The sequence below is a fragment of the Neovison vison genome, chromosome 11 (genome assembly GCF_020171115.1).
Source record: "Neovison vison isolate M4711 chromosome 11, ASM_NN_V1, whole genome shotgun sequence".
Lineage (NCBI taxonomy): Eukaryota > Metazoa > Chordata > Mammalia > Carnivora > Mustelidae > Neogale > Neogale vison.
The window spans coordinates 65,198,474-65,218,341 of NC_058101.1; the positions used below are offsets into that span (position 1 = coordinate 65,198,474).

The 19,868-nt window shown below is 54.6% G+C and overlaps 1 protein-coding gene across 2 annotated transcripts in view; it reads left to right on the forward strand.

Moving 5' to 3' along the window:
• SORCS2 (sortilin related VPS10 domain containing receptor 2) overlaps positions 1-19,868 on the forward strand; it is a 424,588-nt gene that overhangs the window by 162,028 nt on the left and 242,692 nt on the right. For both annotated transcript variants that reach the window (XM_044267844.1, XM_044267845.1), the window contains exon 2: positions 5,753-5,820. In XM_044267844.1, coding sequence (XP_044123779.1) covers positions 5,753-5,820 — 68 coding nt within the window. The remainder of the gene's footprint in view (positions 1-5,752; positions 5,821-19,868) is intronic.

Genomic DNA, 19,868 nt, shown 5'->3' on the forward strand with positions numbered 1-19,868 from the left:
CCGTCACCTTCCATCACCTTCCCTCCCTGCCAGCTGTAGACCAGCCTCCTCCACCAGCATGGGCTGTTGGGGTCAATGAAAGCAGCTGCCACCATCTGCCACCAGAGGCGCCCTCCTGCTGGGGCCCGAGGAGCACCCCGACCCCCCCAAAGCTCATCATTTTTTGGAACAGATGGTGAGGTGCTGGGGCTGGATCGGGCCTCCACAAAGGCACTCCCAGGAGGGCGTCTTAGCCCACAGCTCGGGACAGAAAGCCTCTCTTTGTGTGTGCGAGGATCCCCAGGTATGGGTGGCCTTCCACCTTTCTGTGTGGCAACATGTGTTTACAGACCACAGAACACACCTTGGCATCCTCTCCTGGGCATCCTGGAAGCCTGAGTGTGGAGGGAAGGTCCTCATCCATGGGCCCAGGGGACCTGGCTGCTCCTTCTCTGTGGCTCCCCCTGCTGGCCATAGCGATGAGACTGTTTGTTGAATGAATACTCGAAGTCACCATAAGACATCTTACTCTCTGCCTTCTTTTTTGACCTCCCTTTTCTCAACACTGGATGCCTCATTTATTCTTTGTGTTCCCACATCAAACGCTAGTTGTATGATCTAGGGGCTATAGTTTTATGTCTCTGTTCTCAGTGTGTTCGCCTGTGTAATGGGCACAGTCAGTGCATGGGGGAAGACACTAGCCTCCTTCCCATCCTCAGCATCTCTCCTGTGGAGCTCAGTGCACCATGGGGCAGAGAGCCAGGGTGGGCTTCTGCAGGTGTCCCTGGTCTGGACCCCTCCCCGTCTGGGCTTCTGATGGGGGTGAGCAGACGGGGACTCAGGCCCTTTTTTGTGTAAGAGATATGTCAGTGTGGTTTCTTAAACATTAAGGTTAAAACACAGATTCTGAGTGAGCAGGTCGGGGGTGGGGCTCCATTCGGGTTCTGCATTTCTGGGAGCTCTGGGGAAGTGTGCATGCCTGGGCACAGACCCCACTGTGAGCAGCGAGGACCTCGCCTGACACGGCTGGCCCTGTCCCAATTGGCAGGGGCAGGGCCAGGGGCAGGGGAAGACTCATTAGTGTGCAGGGGGCCCTTCTGGGCCCTGAATTTTCCTTTTCTGATGGGAAGTCCATTCTCAGAGTTCACAGTTGAGCCTGAATTCTTGCTGCTGTGTGAGTGCGTGTGTGTGTGTGTGTGTCTGTGTGCAGGGGCTTATTGATGGACAGCTGAACTGAGCCAGAGTATCTGTTACTTTTCTTGGATTATTCTTGAGCCTGTAGAAGGCGCAGGGCTCAGTGATCCACCCACACGAAGGGCTTGCATCTCTACTCAAGACTGCGCAGCCAAATGAGGCCTGGCTGTGTGCTGGCCATGGGCAGGGGCCCCATGTTTCATGGGCGGCCACAGCAGAGCCCCTGGTCAGTGCTGCTGTGGGAGCTCCCTCCCCAGGATACAGAAACAGCTGATGTGGACATGTGCCCATGGCCATACAGGGGGAGGGGGCCTGGGCCCCAGGGTACCTGTGTTCTGATTTCTGGTGAAAGCCCATGTGGATGGATGTCACCCTCCCAGCAGCCTTGTGACGCCCTACTGAGTCTGCTCCGATGCGCAGCTAAGGAAACTGAGGCTCGGAGGGCCAGGCTTGTCCCCGTGCACCGCACCCTCCTTGTTTGTTGGATTCTGCTGGAGACGTGGGTGTAGCCATGCCTGGGGCACCTGACGAAGGTGAACGCTGTTTGCAGGTGCAGATGCTTCTTATTGTGCCATTGGGCTCTGCAGCCCTGGGCCCCGGTGCTCCCTACCGTGAGCCAGCCTCCTCTCCAACCTGCAGATCTGCTCACACTCCTTACGGGTCCCCTGCTGGTGGGCGACTCTGCTGGTTCCTCCAGCTGCAGGGCTGTTTCCGGAAGCCCCTTGCAGGGACTCTGAGGGACAGACCTGCTGCCTTGTTTCTAAGTGCATTGTATAGGCTCCTTGAAGAGCCTGAGGAGTGAAGGGTGTGTCGCTGGGGGTCATGGGGACAGTGACTCACCATCTGGGTCTGGAATTGGCCCCATGACCTGCAGAAGGTCTCTGCATGAGTTAGGGTTTCTTTTCCTTCTTGGGGGGAGAGCCCTGGGCTGCTGCTCAGTGGAGGAGCAGGCTGGCGAGGCCCATGGCTCCCGCCTGTGGAAGCTACTCCTGGGCCCCGAATGGGGCTCTTGGGGGACCAGGCCTGCCCCTGCTGAGCACACTTCCATCCTCTGAATCTGTTTCTCCATTTCCCAAGGCAGGCATTGGATGAAGCCATCCCAGGTCCCCCTGGGCTCGATGTTCAACCTGATGCCTCCTACAGCCTCCTACTTGGGCCCATCCTGCTGCTTCCCTGACTGGGAGACAAGATCCAGCAGGCTTGGGTAGAATGGGGTGTCCACAGACTCTCTCTCTCCAGCTCTACAAGGGGCTGGAGGGGGATTCAGACTGGGGAACATCAGGCCTGGCTATGCTATTCCCAGGGTCCAATGCATAGTGAAAACATAGGGCCCTTTGTTCAAACATTTTTAAGAATTTTAAGATGGGGACAGCATTAAGCCAAGCGCGGGCCCTGGGGGGCTGCTTGGGTCGCACACCAGCCTGCTGGTCCTGGCTGCCTGGGACACTCTGGTTGGGGATACCTCATGTATGCTGTCCCTGGGAAGGAGGTGGGTTCCCCCCACCAGGATTCATGGGATCCCTCCTCTGAGGGCTGGAAGGCATCACTGTGGACAAGCGGGGGCCGCAAGAATGGGGCGAGTTCTGGACCCTCGGGTGGTGTTTGCTGGTGTCAGAAGGAGATGGAGGGGCTCTGGAGGGAGCCCCCGACAGCAGGGGTTAGTGGGGTCAGCTGGGGTTGGCTGTGGCCTCGGCCTGACAGATTCTGTCTCTGTCCTGGATCAGCTCTAGAAAGTGATATTCATTCATTCATTCATTCATTCAATGAAAACTCTTGCTCTGTGCTAGGCTCTGCGAATTCGGGTGGAATGAAATAGATCATGTCCTCCCTGCCCCTGATGGAACCCACAGCCCAGCAGCCTCAAGGACAAGCAGGCCTGGGAAGTCCACAGAGCCCGGCTTCTCTTCCTGGGGTCACAAGTTGGCTGGACCCAGAGGACAGGACATCTGTCAGGAGCAGCCCCCCTGCCATGATCCCATGACACCTCCTGGGTTTGGGGGACTGGCAGTGCGGGGGGGAGACTCAGGGGGGACCTGGGGCCCGAGGGGCCTGCCCTCCCCCTGCAGGGGCTGTTCTCCAATCCTGGTCTCCTCCTTGGGCGTTCCTGGCTGTCTGGACGGAGTCATGGAGGCCAGTGGTGGGCTCTGGCCACCTCAGGGATGGGAAGAGACCATTGGCCACAGCTGGGAGCTAGAAGCCCCAACTCCTGTTCCAGACTTTTCTCCCACCAGATCAAAGCACCCAGAGCTCTGGGGATAGGCCAGCCACTGGAAAATAGTTCCAGGATATTTCACTTCCAAAGCTGTTCATGGAGGAACCCCCACCCCCCCATCCCCCAAGGGCAGGCCATACTTTTTAGTTTTTTGTAATGACTTTCAAACAGTAATGAAAACATGAGGCCCTTGTTCAAACCCATGTGAGAATTTCAGGATGGCATCTGTGCACAGATGGCAGAGACCCAGCCTTACCCCGAGTGCGGAGGACACACCCTCTGGGCTCCCAGGCTGGCCCAGGTGCTTACTGGCTGTGCGCTCAGGGCTTACCCTCCCTCTGCTTTGGCTCCTTCATCGGTCGGTGGGGATGATGAGGGGTCCGTGGGTCCTGGGTGGAAACAGGCCTTAGTCATGTTAGCAGGAGGCATGCCCAGTGCTGGGACCTGAGGCAAGACACAGTCCCCTTCCCCAAAGGGCTCATGATCATCTGGTGGGAACTGGCCTGGGGAGGGTACCAGAAGGGAGAGCGCAGTGTCTGGGAAGTGTGGGGGGCACTGAACCAGGGGAGGGATCTAGGAGCCTTCTGGGAGGTGCTATCACTTAGACTGAGGTCTGAGAGTCTTGAAGGAATTACCTGAGGAATTCGGAGTGGCAGTAGGGAGAGGGTCCAGAAGGCCCGCTAGGGTTGGTACTGGGAATATGAAGGGGCTGGGCCTAAGTGGAGAGCCCCACCCAGAAGGGGGTGGGAGGGGCACTAGCCCTGCCTGGAAAGGGACCCCAGAGGAGGACTAGTCCCAGCAGCAGAAACCCCCAGACAAGGAGCTCAGCCTGCAGAAGGACTGAAGTGCCATGTTAGGGGGTGAGCTCCCTGCCCCTCCAAGTGTGTGGGCAAGACTGAAATGCTGGGGCTTGATAAGGATGTTGGCTTGAGGATTTCACCCTGGAGGGGCTGCATTAAACAGACTTTGAGGTCCCTTCCAACTGTCACGCTCCAGCTCCTCGAAATCCCCTCTGGGAACAGCGAGACTATGAAATATAAATCAATAGGTTAAAAATACGCTTGTCTCCTGCACGTCCAGGCCCTGTCACTCTGCCTGTCTCCCTCGGTCTTCAGAGGATTCCTGCTCGGCTCGGGCAGCCTGAGAGCCCGGCAGGAGAAAATCGCTTTGTTCCCGAGCAAGGCAGGGCTGATCGCGTCTCTGTGGATGGGGCCTCGAGTTGGTTTTTGATCATTGCTGCCTCTAGGATGCACACTATCCCGTTGCGGCCGGCGTCCCCTCCTCATGCCTTCCCTGCTTTCATCATTGGGGAGAGGACGATCAGGCAGACCATGTCGGGGGGCAGCTGCGCCCCCAAACCCGAAAGCTGAGGAGGTGCCGCTGGCAGGAAACCAAACTCAGGGATGACCGGTGTGGGGACCCCAGATTAGCTGGGGTAATGGCTCTGCTGGGGGGTGGGTGTTCCCCAGTTACCTCCTGGGGTTCCCATGGCAACGGGAGTGTTAGGAGCAGCTAATAGGGACTGACAGCGAGTGAAATGAAATTTGATGTATGGGAAAATGCATCGGCCAGTGAAATAATTAGGGAGAAGGCGCTTTTTCCTGCCGGGCAAGGCCAGTCCTCACTTCCTTTCTGTTGTTCTGTGAGAACTTTCTGGTGCTCTTAGACGCAGGTGTTTTTATCAGAACGAACAGTCGTTTTTTCTCAGGGGTGTGAGATGGCACAGGCTCTGTCACATGGGGCCCAGTGTGTGTGTGATGAGTTGCTCGGCATCCCTCGCATGAGTGTGTGTGTCCTCGACTGTGTGCGGCCCACCGCTGGCCCGCTCGACTGTTCTTGGGCCTTCCACAGCCCGTCGCTGGCTCTGCCATCAGCCAGCGCTCACTGGGGGGTGGGGTGGGGTGGGGTGGGGGAGGGGGGTAACCACAGCCTGCCAGTCTGGGGCCTCCTCTTGTCCTGGGTGCAGCCCCGGCGGGCGTTCTTGGCTGATCTCCAAGTTCCCATCTTTGGAACCCTTGTCGGATGGGTTCTGTTCCCAGCCTGGGCCACCACCTCCGTGTCCCTTTGGCCCCAGTTTGAGAAGGTCCAAGACTGGGTTTGAGTGTTTCCTGGCAGCTACCAGGTGAACCTCGCAGGACTGGGATGTTCCCAAGGTCACTGTAAAGAGTAGGGTGAGGTTTCAGAACCTAGACTCAAGGCGCTCTGCTGCAGGGCAGCTGGAGCCCCCCAGAGAGCCTGCCAGGAGGGTCCAGGCAACTGATGTTCAACACAACACCCCAAATCCTGGGCGGCGGTGGGGGGGTGTCGTCTCATCCCTCTTCGTTCAGAACCATGAAACCCACTGACTTCTCTCTGTTGCCACCACAGGTGATCTTGATCCTGACGAAGTATTACCATGCAGACATGGGGAAGGTTCTGGAAAGTTCTCTGTGGCGGTAAGTCATCCCTCCTTATGCACCTGCGTGTCTCCCTGGGCTGAGGGCCGAGACTGCCCCCCATGCCCAGCAGGAGCACCAACTTTCCTTTTGGCTGCACAATGTGCGTAGGGGACATGGAAGGCGATTGAGGGTGTCCCCCGTGGGCCCACACAGCCCTGGAAAAGAGAGAGCCCTATAGAAAGTGTCTTCGCTGGCTTTTCTTTCTGTGTGTTCTCCCCCCACTTCCTTTTCTGCTTGCGGGGGGAAGATGGTTTGCATTGTGAATTCAGGTCAGTGCACAAATGCCCTCTGCCCGTGCCCTAGACTTCAGATATAGCTCTAGGAGTCCACCAAATATGCGATTCCCCTCATTGTTCAGACGTGTTTCTTTCTCTCTGGCTTAGCGGAAGAGCTTGGTGAATAAATGGCGGGGGGGGGGTGTCTCTCTTTCTACGTGAGATGTGAATTCTGCCCAAGAATGTCAAGCAGCCATTCTGATGTTTTTGTTTGTTTGTTTGTTTGTTTCCCAATTTATTTATTTTCAGAAAAACGGTATTCATTATTTTTTCACCACACCCAATGCTCCATGCAAGCCGTGCCCTCTATAATACCCACCACCTGGTACCCCAACCTCCCACCCCCCCACCACTTCAAACCCCTCAGATTGTTTTTCAGAGTCCATAGTCTCTCATGGTTCACCTCCCCTTCCAATTTACCCAAAAGCACATACCCTCCCCAATGTCCATAACCCTACCCCCCTTCTCCCAACCCCCCTCCCCCCAGCAACCCACAGTTTGTTTCGTGAGATTAAGAGTCACTTATGGTTTGTCTCCCTCCCTATCCCATCTTGTTTCATGGATTCTTCTCCTACCCACTTAAGCCCCCATGTTGCATCACCACTTCCTCATATCAGGGAGATCATCCATTCTGATGTTTTAAACGAGGTGGGAGAGAAGGAGGTTTTGAGAAATCATGTCGGTTACTCTTGTCTTCGATGTTTACACCCGCTCACCCAGACAGCAGGGAGAGGCTCCCAGTGTCTCGCGCCGTCCTTGCAAAGCTTTTCTCGGGCAAGGATCCTGTTTCCTGCGAGCGCCGACCGTCGCTCCCATGTTCCCTGGGTGTTGAGCCGTTTTGGTTTTCAAGATGTGTTTCTCAAGGAACAATTAATTCATTTTGCTATTTGAAATCCATGAACAACACCCAGACCTGCTCATCAGGAGTCCCGTGTGTGTGTGTGTGTGTGTGTGTGTGTGTGTATGTGTGTGTGTGTGTGTGTCTGCGTCTGTGTCTGTGTTTGGGGTTGGGGGGCCTCAAGCTGGTTTATTTTTTGGTTTTTGGCTTTGCTTCTAGGGCAGGAGCATGATGGTTGATTCCGTTGGCTCTCGTTGGGGGATTCCTACGAGCCTTTGGGAAAGTGTTGAAATGGCACCTCGAGCTGGGTCCTTTCCCTGTTGTATGAGGATGGTGTCGCCTGGGGGCCAGCTGGTGTGGTCAGTGGCGGTCCTGATGGCGCCGGGTCTGGGGAGTATGCCGCACGTGCCGCCCTGGGTTTTTCTTACCCCTCCTGTGGCAGCCATTTGAGGGTTTGTGCTCTGGGACTGGTTTCAGGGTTAGGCCCCCTGGGGAAGGGCTGGCCCATGGAGGCTGTTCCCCTCGCTGGGAGGATGGTCCAAGAATAGGGTGCCTGGGTTATGCAGAGAACAGAGGCACCCGAGTCTTCTCTTCCCCCAAGCAGAATTCTGTAGTCCCCTTGTTGGCCCTGTGTGCTGCATGCCAGCTGAGTTCTAAAGTGCCTTCCTCAGCACCCCCCAACCGTCCAAAGCCCGGGGGTCCTTCGCTCTCGGCAGCATCTCCATGGGCCGCACACGGAGGAGACGGAGGTATCATAGATGTTGTTTTGACAGTGAACAGCTCTCCTTGGTATAATCTGTGCCCACGGGACAGAGTTGCCCATCCTTGTGGGGTATACAGTGGGGACAATGGCTTTGGGCCAGCCCTGGGGTGTGGGGACTGGGCCTTCTTGCTTATGGACTCCAGATTCAGATTCTTCAGATGCAGGTAGAGAAGCTGAGAGAGAGGATAACCACCTACCTTGGGGCCGCTGGGACGGCGGGGTGGGGGTCCTTCTGCTCCACCCCGAGCCTTAGGTCCTGACCTGTCCCTGCCTGGAAGACTGTGCATGCCCAGCAAGCTGACCCAACCCAAAACGTCCCTAGAAAGGTGCACGGTCTCGATGGAGGTTTTCTCCAGAACAGATCAACAGACTTTAATGCTCTGTGTTCTCATCATTGTACACAGACATTTCCTCTCCTTTATTAAAAATACATGCAAAGGAATTAGTCATGTCAGAAGCAACCCCCTTCCCTGTTCGGCGCCATTCCTTCCTCTGTTTATCTTTCTCACGCGGTTGTGTTTATGGAGTCAGACCTGGAATAATGTCTCGCGTTCTTCACACATCTGTTTCCAGCTCGTCCCTGTAGGCCTGTGGTCGCAGCAGGGCGCTCTGGAGCCTCGAACTCATGCTGGAATGGGTTCCTTCTGACGCTAGCCACGGCACCGCCATAAAGCACGTAGATGTGTGGTTTTCCTCCTCCTCCTTTGGGTCCTGATGTTTTAAACGAGGTGGGAGAGAAGGAGGTTTTGAGAAATCATGTTGGTTACCCTTGTCTTCGATATTTATACCCGTTTACCTCCTTTAGGAGGCTTCACTTCCTGAAGTGGTATCCCGGGGCGATTAGCAGCAGGAGGACCACTCTCGCTCGGACCAGCCTGCCCAGCAATTGCCTGATGTTCAGTCTGCGAGAAGGTCCTGGGGCCGCTGGAGCAAAGGATGGAAGTGACAGGAATTCATTCTCCCCCCGCCCTGGAAGCCAGAGCCCGAGATGGAGGTGTGGGCAGGACTGGGCTACCCCTGAGGCTCCAGAGCAGGGTCGTTCCCCTCTTCCAGCTCCTGGGGCTGAGCGGACTCCAGGCCACATCCCCATGGCCTCTCCTCTGTGTGTCTGTCCTCTGTGTGTGCCTTAGGATGACACTTACCATTGGATTTAGGACCAGCCCAGGTGATCGGGGTGATCTCATCTCACAAGCTCTAGCTTAATCACATCCATAACTGCCCCTTTTCCAAAGGAGGCTGTGCACCATCTCTGGAGGTCAGCCATGGACATGTGGGTTTGGCTCTGCCGTTCAGCTCCCGGCATGGTCATGTCCCCTCTGGTCACACCACCCAGATCTGACAATGGCTCTTGCCCTTGCCCCTGGTTCTCCATTCTTAGCCATGCTCCCTTTCTGCCGCTCCATCCGTGGTGGGGCCCTGTAGCCCTTCCCAGCTCCTCCCCTTTCCCCCTGCTACCCCTCCCAGCCTCTGCCCTTGCAGGGCTCCGGGGATGTGAGAAGCACACATGCCCACAGTCTGGTCCTATTCACTCGTCCCCAGTGGCTTCCCAAGACTGACACTGGGGCAGCCCAGCTCTCCTTGTCCCGGCACAAGGGATTCAATGCAGGGTTGGAAGCTACAGTGGCAGGTGTAGAACGTTGGCGCTCGTGGTCCCGCAGAAAGATGATATGGCTTGTATCCATTCCGGGGTAGAGCCATGACGGTTTCAAGGGAAAGAGAAATAGCATTTGGAACACAGAACTAAGAACGGCATGGTGTGTAAGGGCTTCTGTGCTCCCATTCCCTGCCTGCAGGAGAATGTTGCTGGGTCCTTCTCCTGGTTTGGGGCTGTTCCTCCAGATACATGGGGCAGCCAATGCGACCTGAGGGGGTTTCCAGGACACTGGGCAGGCAGTTTGAAGACTGAGACCATTCCTGGGCAAACAGAAGAAGGGGAGGCCAACAGTGGAGGCCAAGTCCATAGCCGAGCCCACCTGGGGCCCGCAGCCTGGAGCAGACGTTTGCAACCCTCTCCACTCCCTGGCAGCTATTTGGGGTCACCTGGCTGGTGGGGGCTAGTGGGTGATGGCCGGGAACAGTGTGGGTGAAGCCACGGAAGCTGAGAGCTGAGCCTGGGCTAGCCCGGTACCGGGTCCCTCACTGTCATAGATGTTAATTTTTTTTTTTTTCTTACCTGGGATTTCTAGCTCTTCGAAAAACACACTCTTACAGATTCTGATCAAGCCCAGCTCTCTCCTCTCTCCTCCCATCCCCCACACCCCGCCATCGCCCACCCAGAAGAAACCACCTTCTTGAAACTGGCGGGGACCGTCCCCGAGTGCGCATTCTCGGTGAACGGCACGCGTGTGCATCAGTCCACCATCGATGGGTTCTACTGTTCAGCGTGTTTAAAGAATTGATATAAATGACATCATGGTGCCTTTCGAAATCTGATTTATATTCCCAACTCGGTTTTGGTAATTTCTCCGTGCAGCAGGCGTTAGCTGGCTGATGTCTGTGTCCCCCTGCTGGGGGAGTGTGAGGATTCCCCCCGCCCCCGATTTTGTTATTCCCATCAGGGCTGCCATGAGCGTCCCCACATGCGTCTCCGATTTCCTTCTCCGCTCCCTGCTGCCCGTCTGTCTGCCGAGGGATGCCCACTCCACGTCTCCACAACCATCAGGCTTCATGTGTCTGCACTAGGGTGCGTGTGAGGGTGTATCTCATCTTTGTGATTTCACATTTTTGTTTATTTCTCATCTTTGTGACTCTTCATGAGCCTGGACGTACTTTCTCTGTATATAGTGACTGGTCAAGTTTCCTTTCCTCAGATTCACCTGCTTGGGTCACCCATCTTTTTCCTCTAGGGGGCTTAACGTTTTCTTAAACCCTGCCTCTCTGCCTCGAAGAGCCCAGATGCTCTCCAGGACCCTTGATTCTAAGGCTCCCAGCAGGCGCTGTTCATTCTCTCCCAATGGCTTCTTTTTAAAAGGATTTTATTTATTTTCGGGGGGAGGGAGAGAGAGAGAACAGGTAAGGGGGAGGGGCCGAAGGAGAGGGAGACTCCACTGAGCACAGAGCCTGTCTTGGGGCTCGATCCCAGGACCCCAGGATCATGACCTGAGCAGAAGGCAGACGCTTCATCAACGGAGCCCCCCAGGCGCATCTCTTTCCAGATAGCTTATCAGAGTGATGCCTCTTACAAGTGTTTTTTCCTTTGCCACGTTATTTTGTGCACGATTCTTAGAAGAGTCCATCTGTGGGCGATAAGGGTGCCTAACAAGTCACCCTGAGCTCAGTGGTGTGAACCACATTCTTACCCTCACGCCCCTGGGTGGACTGGCTTGGCCCCTGGGTGGACTGGCTTGGCCCCTGGGTGGACTGGCTTGGCTTCCTTGCACGGGGCGGTGGGGGGGCAAGCAGCTCTACTTCAGGCCGCAAGCTGATGGGCATGGCCTGCTCCCCCTGTGTTTGTTCTGGGACCAGGCTGACAGGATAGAGGTTGTGAGGACATGTTCTTAATCTGCGCCACAAAGCCTCTCAAGAACCAAGCCAATCCCATGAGCACGTTCATGGCTTCTGCTCACCTCCCATCTTTTAGAATTCTGTCCACCAAAGCAACTCGCGGGGTTCATCCCAAGCGCAGTGGGGGAGGGGAGCGGAGCAATGTTTGCTGAGTGACAGTTGTGTATATCACATTGGTCATAGGGGTTTGGTAAAAATACACGTTTTGTGGTCCTCTAAGTTTGGGAAAACTTCTTGGGTTGAAAATCAACCAGGTTTCTCTGCCTCCGGACTTGGGGCATCTCTGACATGCCAGTGCCCCTCGGACGTCTCCTGCGGGGACTTGGGGGGCGTTTCTCCATCTCATTCGAGATCGCGCTCTTTCATTTTGATTTTATTTAAATGTTACTTCATTTTAAATTTAAATTAAATCAGATTAATTTCAATTCCATTTTATTTATGCATTTTAATATGTATGTATTATTGTATTTTTGTTCGCTGAGCATTTCCTGGGACCGGGTTTCCTGGGCACCGACTTTGGGAAGCTCTCTTTCATGGATTTTGCATTCTAGTGGAGTTGGCATTTGAGGTGTTGAGATCACTTCTCTTCTTGTAGGATGTTATCGCATTGTTACCCAACCCTGCTTAAAATCCGAGTGGGTTCTGCAGTCCTATCCTGTCTCCCTGGGTAGAATTTGAGCGTTCTGTGTTGGGAATACAGGGACTGGGGTGCTTGAGGCATTGAGCCCAGTCCTCTGAGGACCTCTCCACGTGCACTGATACAAAGCAGCCTTCCTGCAGACATGCATGACAGCGGTGGTGGGGACGTCCACGTGGCTCAATGTCCCAGGGTGAGGTGGACAGAGACGGGGTGCGCCCTTCCCGAGACAATGGCAGTCCCTCAGGGGCCCTGAGCTTCAGGGTGAACAGGGACGCACTGGGCCGATGGAGTCCCTCTTGGAAGGCGGGGCAGCCTTAGACTTCAAGGAGCTTCACCCCGAGGCTAACTTGGGCTCTGTTGTGCCCTGCACGCATTGCGCTTCCATTTGGGCTCTGAGACCTCCCTGCCTCGCCGCATCATCTCCTGTCTCCCCTGAGCTGGAGATGGCAACGTGAGGACAGCAGCTAATGCGTGGACACCTGGCACTTAGTAGGTGTCCTCCCTCCCCCACTGGCCTCTCCCGGCGAGGGCTTCGGCATCACTGTGGAGGCCTGAGCTGGATTTAATCAAGACCCAGAGCAGACAGGGATCAGGATATCAGGATAGGCACTGAGTTAAAAGCTTTCAGGGGTTGAATCTATTCAGTAAATAATTCAATTTGAATCAACAGTTTGATGAGGTCAGGCTCTGAGGCCTTGAGGTGCCTGTAGAATACTCTAGAACAAGAACCGGAGTGGCTGGAAGGTCACAGGACATTTGAGGAAGTCCCTCGGCATCCCCGTCCCCGAGCCTCTTCTTCCTCCCTCTGTACTCACTCAGGTCCTGGCTCCCCCTGTTTCATGACCCAGGACTCCTCCCAGCTGGTGGTGACTATCTTCCTCTGCCCTCTCCTTCCCCAACCTCTTCCCCTTGCTTCCTTCACCTCTCTCCACCATCCATCTCCTCATCCGTTTATTCTCCTCTGTCCGTCTATCCTTCATCCATTGATCTATCCATCTCCTGCATGTTCATCCCCCGTCCACTCACCAACCCCCCACACCCATCCATCCATCCATCCATCCATCCATCCATCCATCCACCCTGTATCCCTCTCCTGTCCACCCACCAAACCCTAGGCATCCAGGCATCCATCTACCTACGCATCCCTCTATCCATCCATCTGTCCTCTATCTGCCCTCATGCATCCCTTGTCCACCCCCCCACCACCCCCATCCACCCATCCTTCCATCCACCCACCTTCCATCCCCCATGTATCCATCCTCTATCCCCCAACCCCCCCATCCTTGCATCCAGCCATCCAGGCTCTGGGTTGGAGTAAGGCATGGTGAGGCAGCCCCAAGACCCCCAGTTTAGTAGCGGGCACAGATGAGCAAGCGATGCAGGTCGATGACATACACTCTGCACCACGATGAACCTGAGAGAACCGGGGAAGCGCTAGATGCCTGCACTCAGTTTGGTAGAGCGGGTGGTGGTCAAGGAGGACTTTCTGGAGGAAGGTCCCGTCCTCTGGCACCACTACAGTGTCCCTGCCCTTCCAGGGCAGCTCTCTTTGCACGGTGCCTCCCGCATGGGTATACTCATCCCCTGCAGCCCCAGTTACCACCCCCCCCACCTGCCGCCGCCAGTTTCAGCCCTGGTGCAGCACACCTCATGCCCCATGCTCCAGCAAACCTTTGGCGACCTGAGCCTGCATTAGGGAGTACAGCTGCTGGCCCTGGCAGGTGAGAGGAACATTCTAGTCCTCTCCAGCCTGGTCAAGCCTGAGCCCAGCTTCCTGGGGGTTGGGGGTGGGGTCTGCCCTTGGGGAAGCCACATGCCATCTGGGCTCACCCCTCATCCTTCCTGTGGTTTTCTCCCTCCTGCTCTCATAGTGTCCTGCTCCTATGACCCCAATCCTGCAGGCTGGAAAGGCCAGCCCCAGGCTCTGGAAGACTGCACACAAGACCCCACCTCCTTTGGGAGGACCCTGCAGCACCTAGCAATGGCAAGGAGGCCCGTTGCAGCAATGATGGTTGCTAGCCGGCTGCGAAGGCCATCCTGTCCCTCTGAGCCCACAGCACAGCCTTCCAATTCCTAGGATCCTCCGAAAGAAATGGGGGATGGGGCTCAGTGGGGAGGGGCAGCCTGTGAATTTGGGGTCATGATCTGATTCTTGGGCCTGCAGTTAGCCGAGGGCTGTCTCTTTGGTGCTCAGTACACTTGCAGATTTTCGTCTAGAGCACTTCCCCAGCTCCCTCTTTGAAGGGCCCCCCTGGGGACAGCCTCCTTAAGAACTCTGCCCTGCGTCCCTGGCCCTGTCCCAGCTGTGTGCAGATGTTCCCTCCCCAGCTGGGCCAGCCACCTCCCCTGGGCTCTCCCAGACCCTCTCCCACAGCCCGTCGCTCACCTCCTCCTGGGATCAGGGTTTCTGTGTTCTCCACTCTGTAGAACAGACTCAGGCCCCTGGGGTTTACTGAGCAGGATCAGCATCTGAGAAACACGACCACCCGTGGTAGTCACTTCACATTCCCTTAACTGGGGGCTGTGTGCCACCATCCACCCGCTGAAAGATGTTCTCGAGGGGCACCTGCGAGGCTCAGTTGGTGAAGCACCTGCCTTCGACTCAGGTCATGGTCCCAGGATCCTGGGATTGAGCTCCATGTTGGGCTCTTTGCTCAGTGGGGAGCCTGCTTCTCCCTCTCCCTCCACCCCTCTCCCCTGCTTATGCTCTCTCTCACTCTCAAATAAATAAAGTCTTTTTTAAAAAAAGAAAAATGGGAGCCTGGGTGGCTCAGTGGGTTAAGCCGCTGCCTTTGGCTCGGGTCATGATCTCAGGGTCCTGGGATCGAGTCCTACATCGGGCTCTCTGCTCAGCAGGGAGCCTGCTTCCTCCTCTCTCTCTCTGCCTGCCTCTCTGCCTACTTGTGATCTCTCTCTGTCAAATAAATAAATAAAATCTTTAAAAAAAGAAAAATGTTCTTGATAGGGATATTGCTAAATTCTTCTCCAGAAAATTCTCCCTAAAAAAATAACACTTATTTCAAAAAAATTATAATCTATGATTATCGTAGAGATTTTGGAAACTGTAACATAGATGGGGCATAAAAACTACCCCGCAAGAAAGGGGAACCCTCCTACACTGTTGGTGGGAATGCAAGCTGGTGCAACCACTCTGGAAAACAGCATGGAGGTTCCTCAAAATGTTGAAAATAGAACTGCCCTATGACCCAGCAATTGCACTACTGGGAATTTACCCTAAAGATACAAACGTAGTGATCCAAAGGGGCACGTGCACCCGAATGTTTATAGCAGCAATGTCCACAATAGCCAAACTATGGAAAGAACCTAGATGTCCATCAATAGATGAATGGATCAAGAAGATGTGGTATATATACACAATGGAATACTATGCAGCCATCAAAAGAAATGAAATCTTGCCATTTGCGACAACATGGATGGAACTAGAGCATATCATGCTTAGCGAAATAAGTCAAGCGGAGAAAGACAACTATCATATGATCTCCCTGATATGAGGAAGTGATGATGCAACATGGGGGCTTAAGTGGGTAGGAGAAGAATCCATGAAACAAGATGGGATAGGGAGGGAGACAAACCATAAGTGACTCCTAATCTCACGAAACAAACTGTGGGTTGCTGGGGGGAGGGGGGTTGGGAGAAGGGGGGTAGGGTTATGGACATTGGGGAGGGTATGTGCTTTTGGGTAAATTGGAAGGGGAGATGAACCATGAGAGACTATGGACTCTGAAAAACAATCTGAGGGGTTTGAAGTGGCGGGGGGGTGGGAGGTTGGGGTACCAGGTGGTGGGTATTATAGAGGGCACAGGTTGCATGGAGCACTGGGTGTGGTGAAAAAATAATGAATACTGTTTTTCTGAAAATAAATAAATTGGAAAAAAAAAAAAAAGAAAAACCTGAAAATCAAAAAAAAAAAAAAACAAAAACTACCCCGCAGTAACCCACCTTAGGAGATTATAGCCGTTACTATTTCAGACAAATGTTCTCACTAGTCCTTTTCAGATGCAAATAGATACGTGTTTTATAAATTTTCCATACCAGTTTCATGTTATATCTTAAACATTTTCCTATGCGCCTGCATGTTTTCAGAATACTGTTTTTACTGGCTGTATTCTAAACTCTCGGCAGAAGGAGACAGTATTTATTTAACCAAATTCTTGTTTTCGGATATCAGCGTCATTGTCCGTTTCCAGCCGCGTAAGGATGTAAGTTGGGCTCTGGGGAGCAGCCCGCCCACACGTTGTCCCCATGTCTCTGAGGACTTTTGTAGGGTAAACGCTTGAGCACAGGCTTCCTTCTGTGTCTGTTGGATCATGGGGTGTTGGGATCCTAGTGTACGTCTCGGAAGCATCAGGGCCAGGTGGGAAGCTGGGGAGAAATCAGAGCCCCATTTCGGGAGGAGGAGATGAGATAGACGCCAGGAGAGCCTCTTCCTGTCCCGGCACAAACGCTCCTCCAGGTGAGGAAAGCCGAGGCGGCCAGGCCCGGAGCGCTGTCCTGCGCACCCCACAAATGGATGGAAGCCTTTGACCTTGACTGACTGGCCAGAGCCCCATCACTCCCTTGGTGCTTCTTGAGGCCCTAAAATGTGTCAGGCACTGTCCTAGGTGTCAGAGACTCAGAATGAATAGAACACAGGTGTCTGCCCACCCCCACCACCATGGGACATCACCGAGCTGGGGGAGAACAGAGGATCCAGGGTGAGCACCCCCCATCCTGTCTTTGAAGCCCTGTGAGGCCTGACCGAGCCTCAGGAGCTGTGACGTCCCAACTTACTGGACATGTGGGGACAGCATCCCCTAAAAGGAACCTTAGAAATGGGTTCTGAAGGATGAATAGAAGTTTGCCTGGTAGGGAAGGGGAGGTGAGGCAGGGGACGGGAATCAAGGCAGCAGGAGAGGCAGGCAGTGGTACAGAGGTTGGGGATGCCCAGAGTTGTGGGGAGCCCCCTAAAACTGGCCAGGATGGCGCACCTCATATGTTTATTTTCTTTTGCTGCTGTAACAAATTATCACACACCCAATGGCTTAAAACAACCCAGGTTCATTACCACATAGTTCCAGAGGGCACAAGTGCGATGTGATATGGGTCCCACTGGCTAGAACCAAGTGTTCCCTTCCTGAAACATTAGCAGAGAATCTTTATCATGGCCTTCTGTAGCCGCTCGAGGCCACCTGCGTGCCTTGGCTCATGGCCCTCCTCCACCCTCACTGCCCAGCACGACCTCTCTCTGGCCCCTCTTTTACTTCCCGTCTTTCTCTGACCATAGTTTGGGCAGGTCCTCCCTTCCAGGGGCTGTGTGATTAGATCAGGCTCACTGGGAGAATCCAAGAAGATGGCTCTATCTCCAAGTTCTCCACTTATAAACATTTCTCTTGGTGCCAGCACACTGCCATGCCTTGGGATTATTGGCTGTGAATGAGACACCAGCCTTTTTAGGGAGGAAGGGACTGATGGGTGGGTGGGCAAATAGCTGCTGTGAAGGAACTCGCAAGAGAGGGTAACTGGCCATTTCAGAGGAGGTGGTATCTGAACTGGGCTTTGAAGGATGAATAGGAGTTTTCTAGGTGGACAGGCAAAGGAAAAGCATTCCAGATAGAGGAAACACTGCCTATGGAAACGTGGAGGCATGAGCCAGCTTGGTGGGAGGAATCTTAGGAAGTTGGGAGGGGCTGGTCAGATGATGATGGGAGACAAGGTTGGGGGGCCTGTGAGGGTTGTACCCAGGAGCCCTGTATGCATGAACGAGATGGCCAAATTCTGCCCTATAGGTGGTGGGGATCTGGGCATGGGGTTGTGGATTGGATTGAGCATACAGCTGCAACATTGGGGGGGACAGTGTGGGGCTATCGCATGGTTTAGGGAGACCCACCAACAGAGTGGAATATGGAGAGGGGGAGACCATGGGACCACAAAGCCTCATCCCTCCTCACCCCTCTAGGACCCAGTGGAGTGCAGAGCCCCAGTTCCTGGGAGGGAGGAGTTGGGGGTGGGCTCAGAGTGCCATTCTTTCCCTCACTTGCCTCCCGAACCCCTTCCTCCCCCCGCCCCACCCCTGCCTTACCCTGCAGTCTACAGAAGAACAGAGCTGGATTCCCTGCCCTTTACGTTAAAATCACACTCTGCCCTGGAGATTTATTGCATTTTAATAAAACTCCCTGAGTGGGAAACATATGAAAACACTATCTTTGTTTTCTATTATGTAATAAACCTTGCTTGAGTGTGCTTTGAAGGATGGAGCCATAAATCTGTTTACAGGGTGAGCAGCATCCAGGGGATGTGCTGGTGGCCGAGTGGCATCTCGGGGGCCCCCGTTGTTAGCCTGTGCCGGGGACAGTGAGTCCGTTTCTTGGAGCCCTGGTTTCCCCATCCACAAAGAGGGAGCTGCAGGGCCGAGCACAGTAGTCTTGGTATGATTTGCAAAACATGAGGGTAGAAGATTTAGCTGTTTCTATTTTGCTGTGAACGTTATTTTGTTGGGAGGTAAATGCTAATATTTGGGAGAAGTATGGACACCCTGATTCTGCATGCCCCAGCTCTGCCATTCAGGAAGGAACCTGGGCAAGTCACTCGCTGTGTCTGAACCTGTTTGCCCACCTGTGAAATGGGTCTGTTTGCTCCCTGAGCTCTGCTAAAGAGCGTGGCAGTTACTGGGGGGCACCCGGCAGGGGACCTGCTCTTCCCTGGGCCTGACCCATGTCCTCTGTTACAACTCCCCACGTCTGTTCCCTGCGGTTCCCGTCGTCACTGATGTCGGCCCTGGAGGATTCAGGGAAGGAAGGTCACCTTCCTGTTCAGTGGGGCCCGAGCTGGAGGGTGGCCCCTGAGCCAGGTCTGGGGAAAGAGGGGTCGGCAGAGGAGAGCACTGGGGAGAGAGTCCTCTCGAGGGCTTTGGTGGTCATCGCATCCTGATGGCAGGGAACATACAGGATTAAGTAAGTGGATGGGGGAGGGGATCCTGGAGAAGCTGAGTTTCAGGACTGGTGTCACTTAAGCAGACATGCGCTGGTGCCATCAGCTGGGACCCTTACCGATCTGAAATATTGTGACTCCTCTCCTGCCCCCTCTCTGCCTGTCCCCTCTTCCCTCTTGTTCCCACCATCTCTCTTGTACCCTCCCTCCCTCCGAACTGTCCCCTCCCTCATTCCTGTCCCCTCCATCCCTCCTGTCCCTTCCCTCCCTCCTGCCTTCTCCCTACCATCTTGTCCCCTCCTCCCTCCCCCACTTTCCTCCCTCTCTTCAGCAAGTTTCTCTGAGCCCCGAGCCCATTCTGGATACCCTCCTTGACTCCAGGAAGTCAGAACTGAATGAGAGGGACTCATGGCCCCTGCCCTTATGGGGCTCCTGTGCTTCTGGCCTTCCTCTCTTCTCCTGGAGATAGTGTGACAGGTGGCTGAGAGCACAGGCTTTCAGAGCAATGAGGAGTCTCTCCTGGCTCTGTCTTAGCTGTGTGGCCTTGGGAGAATCACTCCCCTTCTCTGAGCCCAGGTTAGCTCAACATCAGTCAGATGGGGACAGCAGTATCGCCTGGTTCGGCAGGTCCAAGGACTGAGGAAGCATCAGGGAAAGCAGCTGTCACTGTCGCCACCCTTGCTGATGGCACTGGGGGCTGGGTCACTGAATTTGATCCAAGTCCCTTTGTGTAGCGAGTGTGGTCTCTAAGCTACAAGCTGGCGACTTTCTCCACTGGGCCCTGGGAACCGCGGAGGGACTGTGCCACAGGCCTGGCCCTCACGGGGCTGGAAGCTCTGTCTCCATCTCCTGTCCCCACATGGGGCACGCTTAGTGCTGCACGGTCCCTCTCCTGGATGACGTGCCAGACTCTGAATCAGCAGAGGTCAGTTCCGTGCCTCCCCTCAGAGCCACTGTCCCACCAGCCTGTGTCACGAGCCCTACGTGTTAGATGCAGTTTCTCTGGACTGTTTTCTCTGTTGTGATGATCATAAGCTCTCAGGATTTAAATGCAGTCTTTGTAACACTGTTATTTTAATCAGTTCTCATTTCCAAACC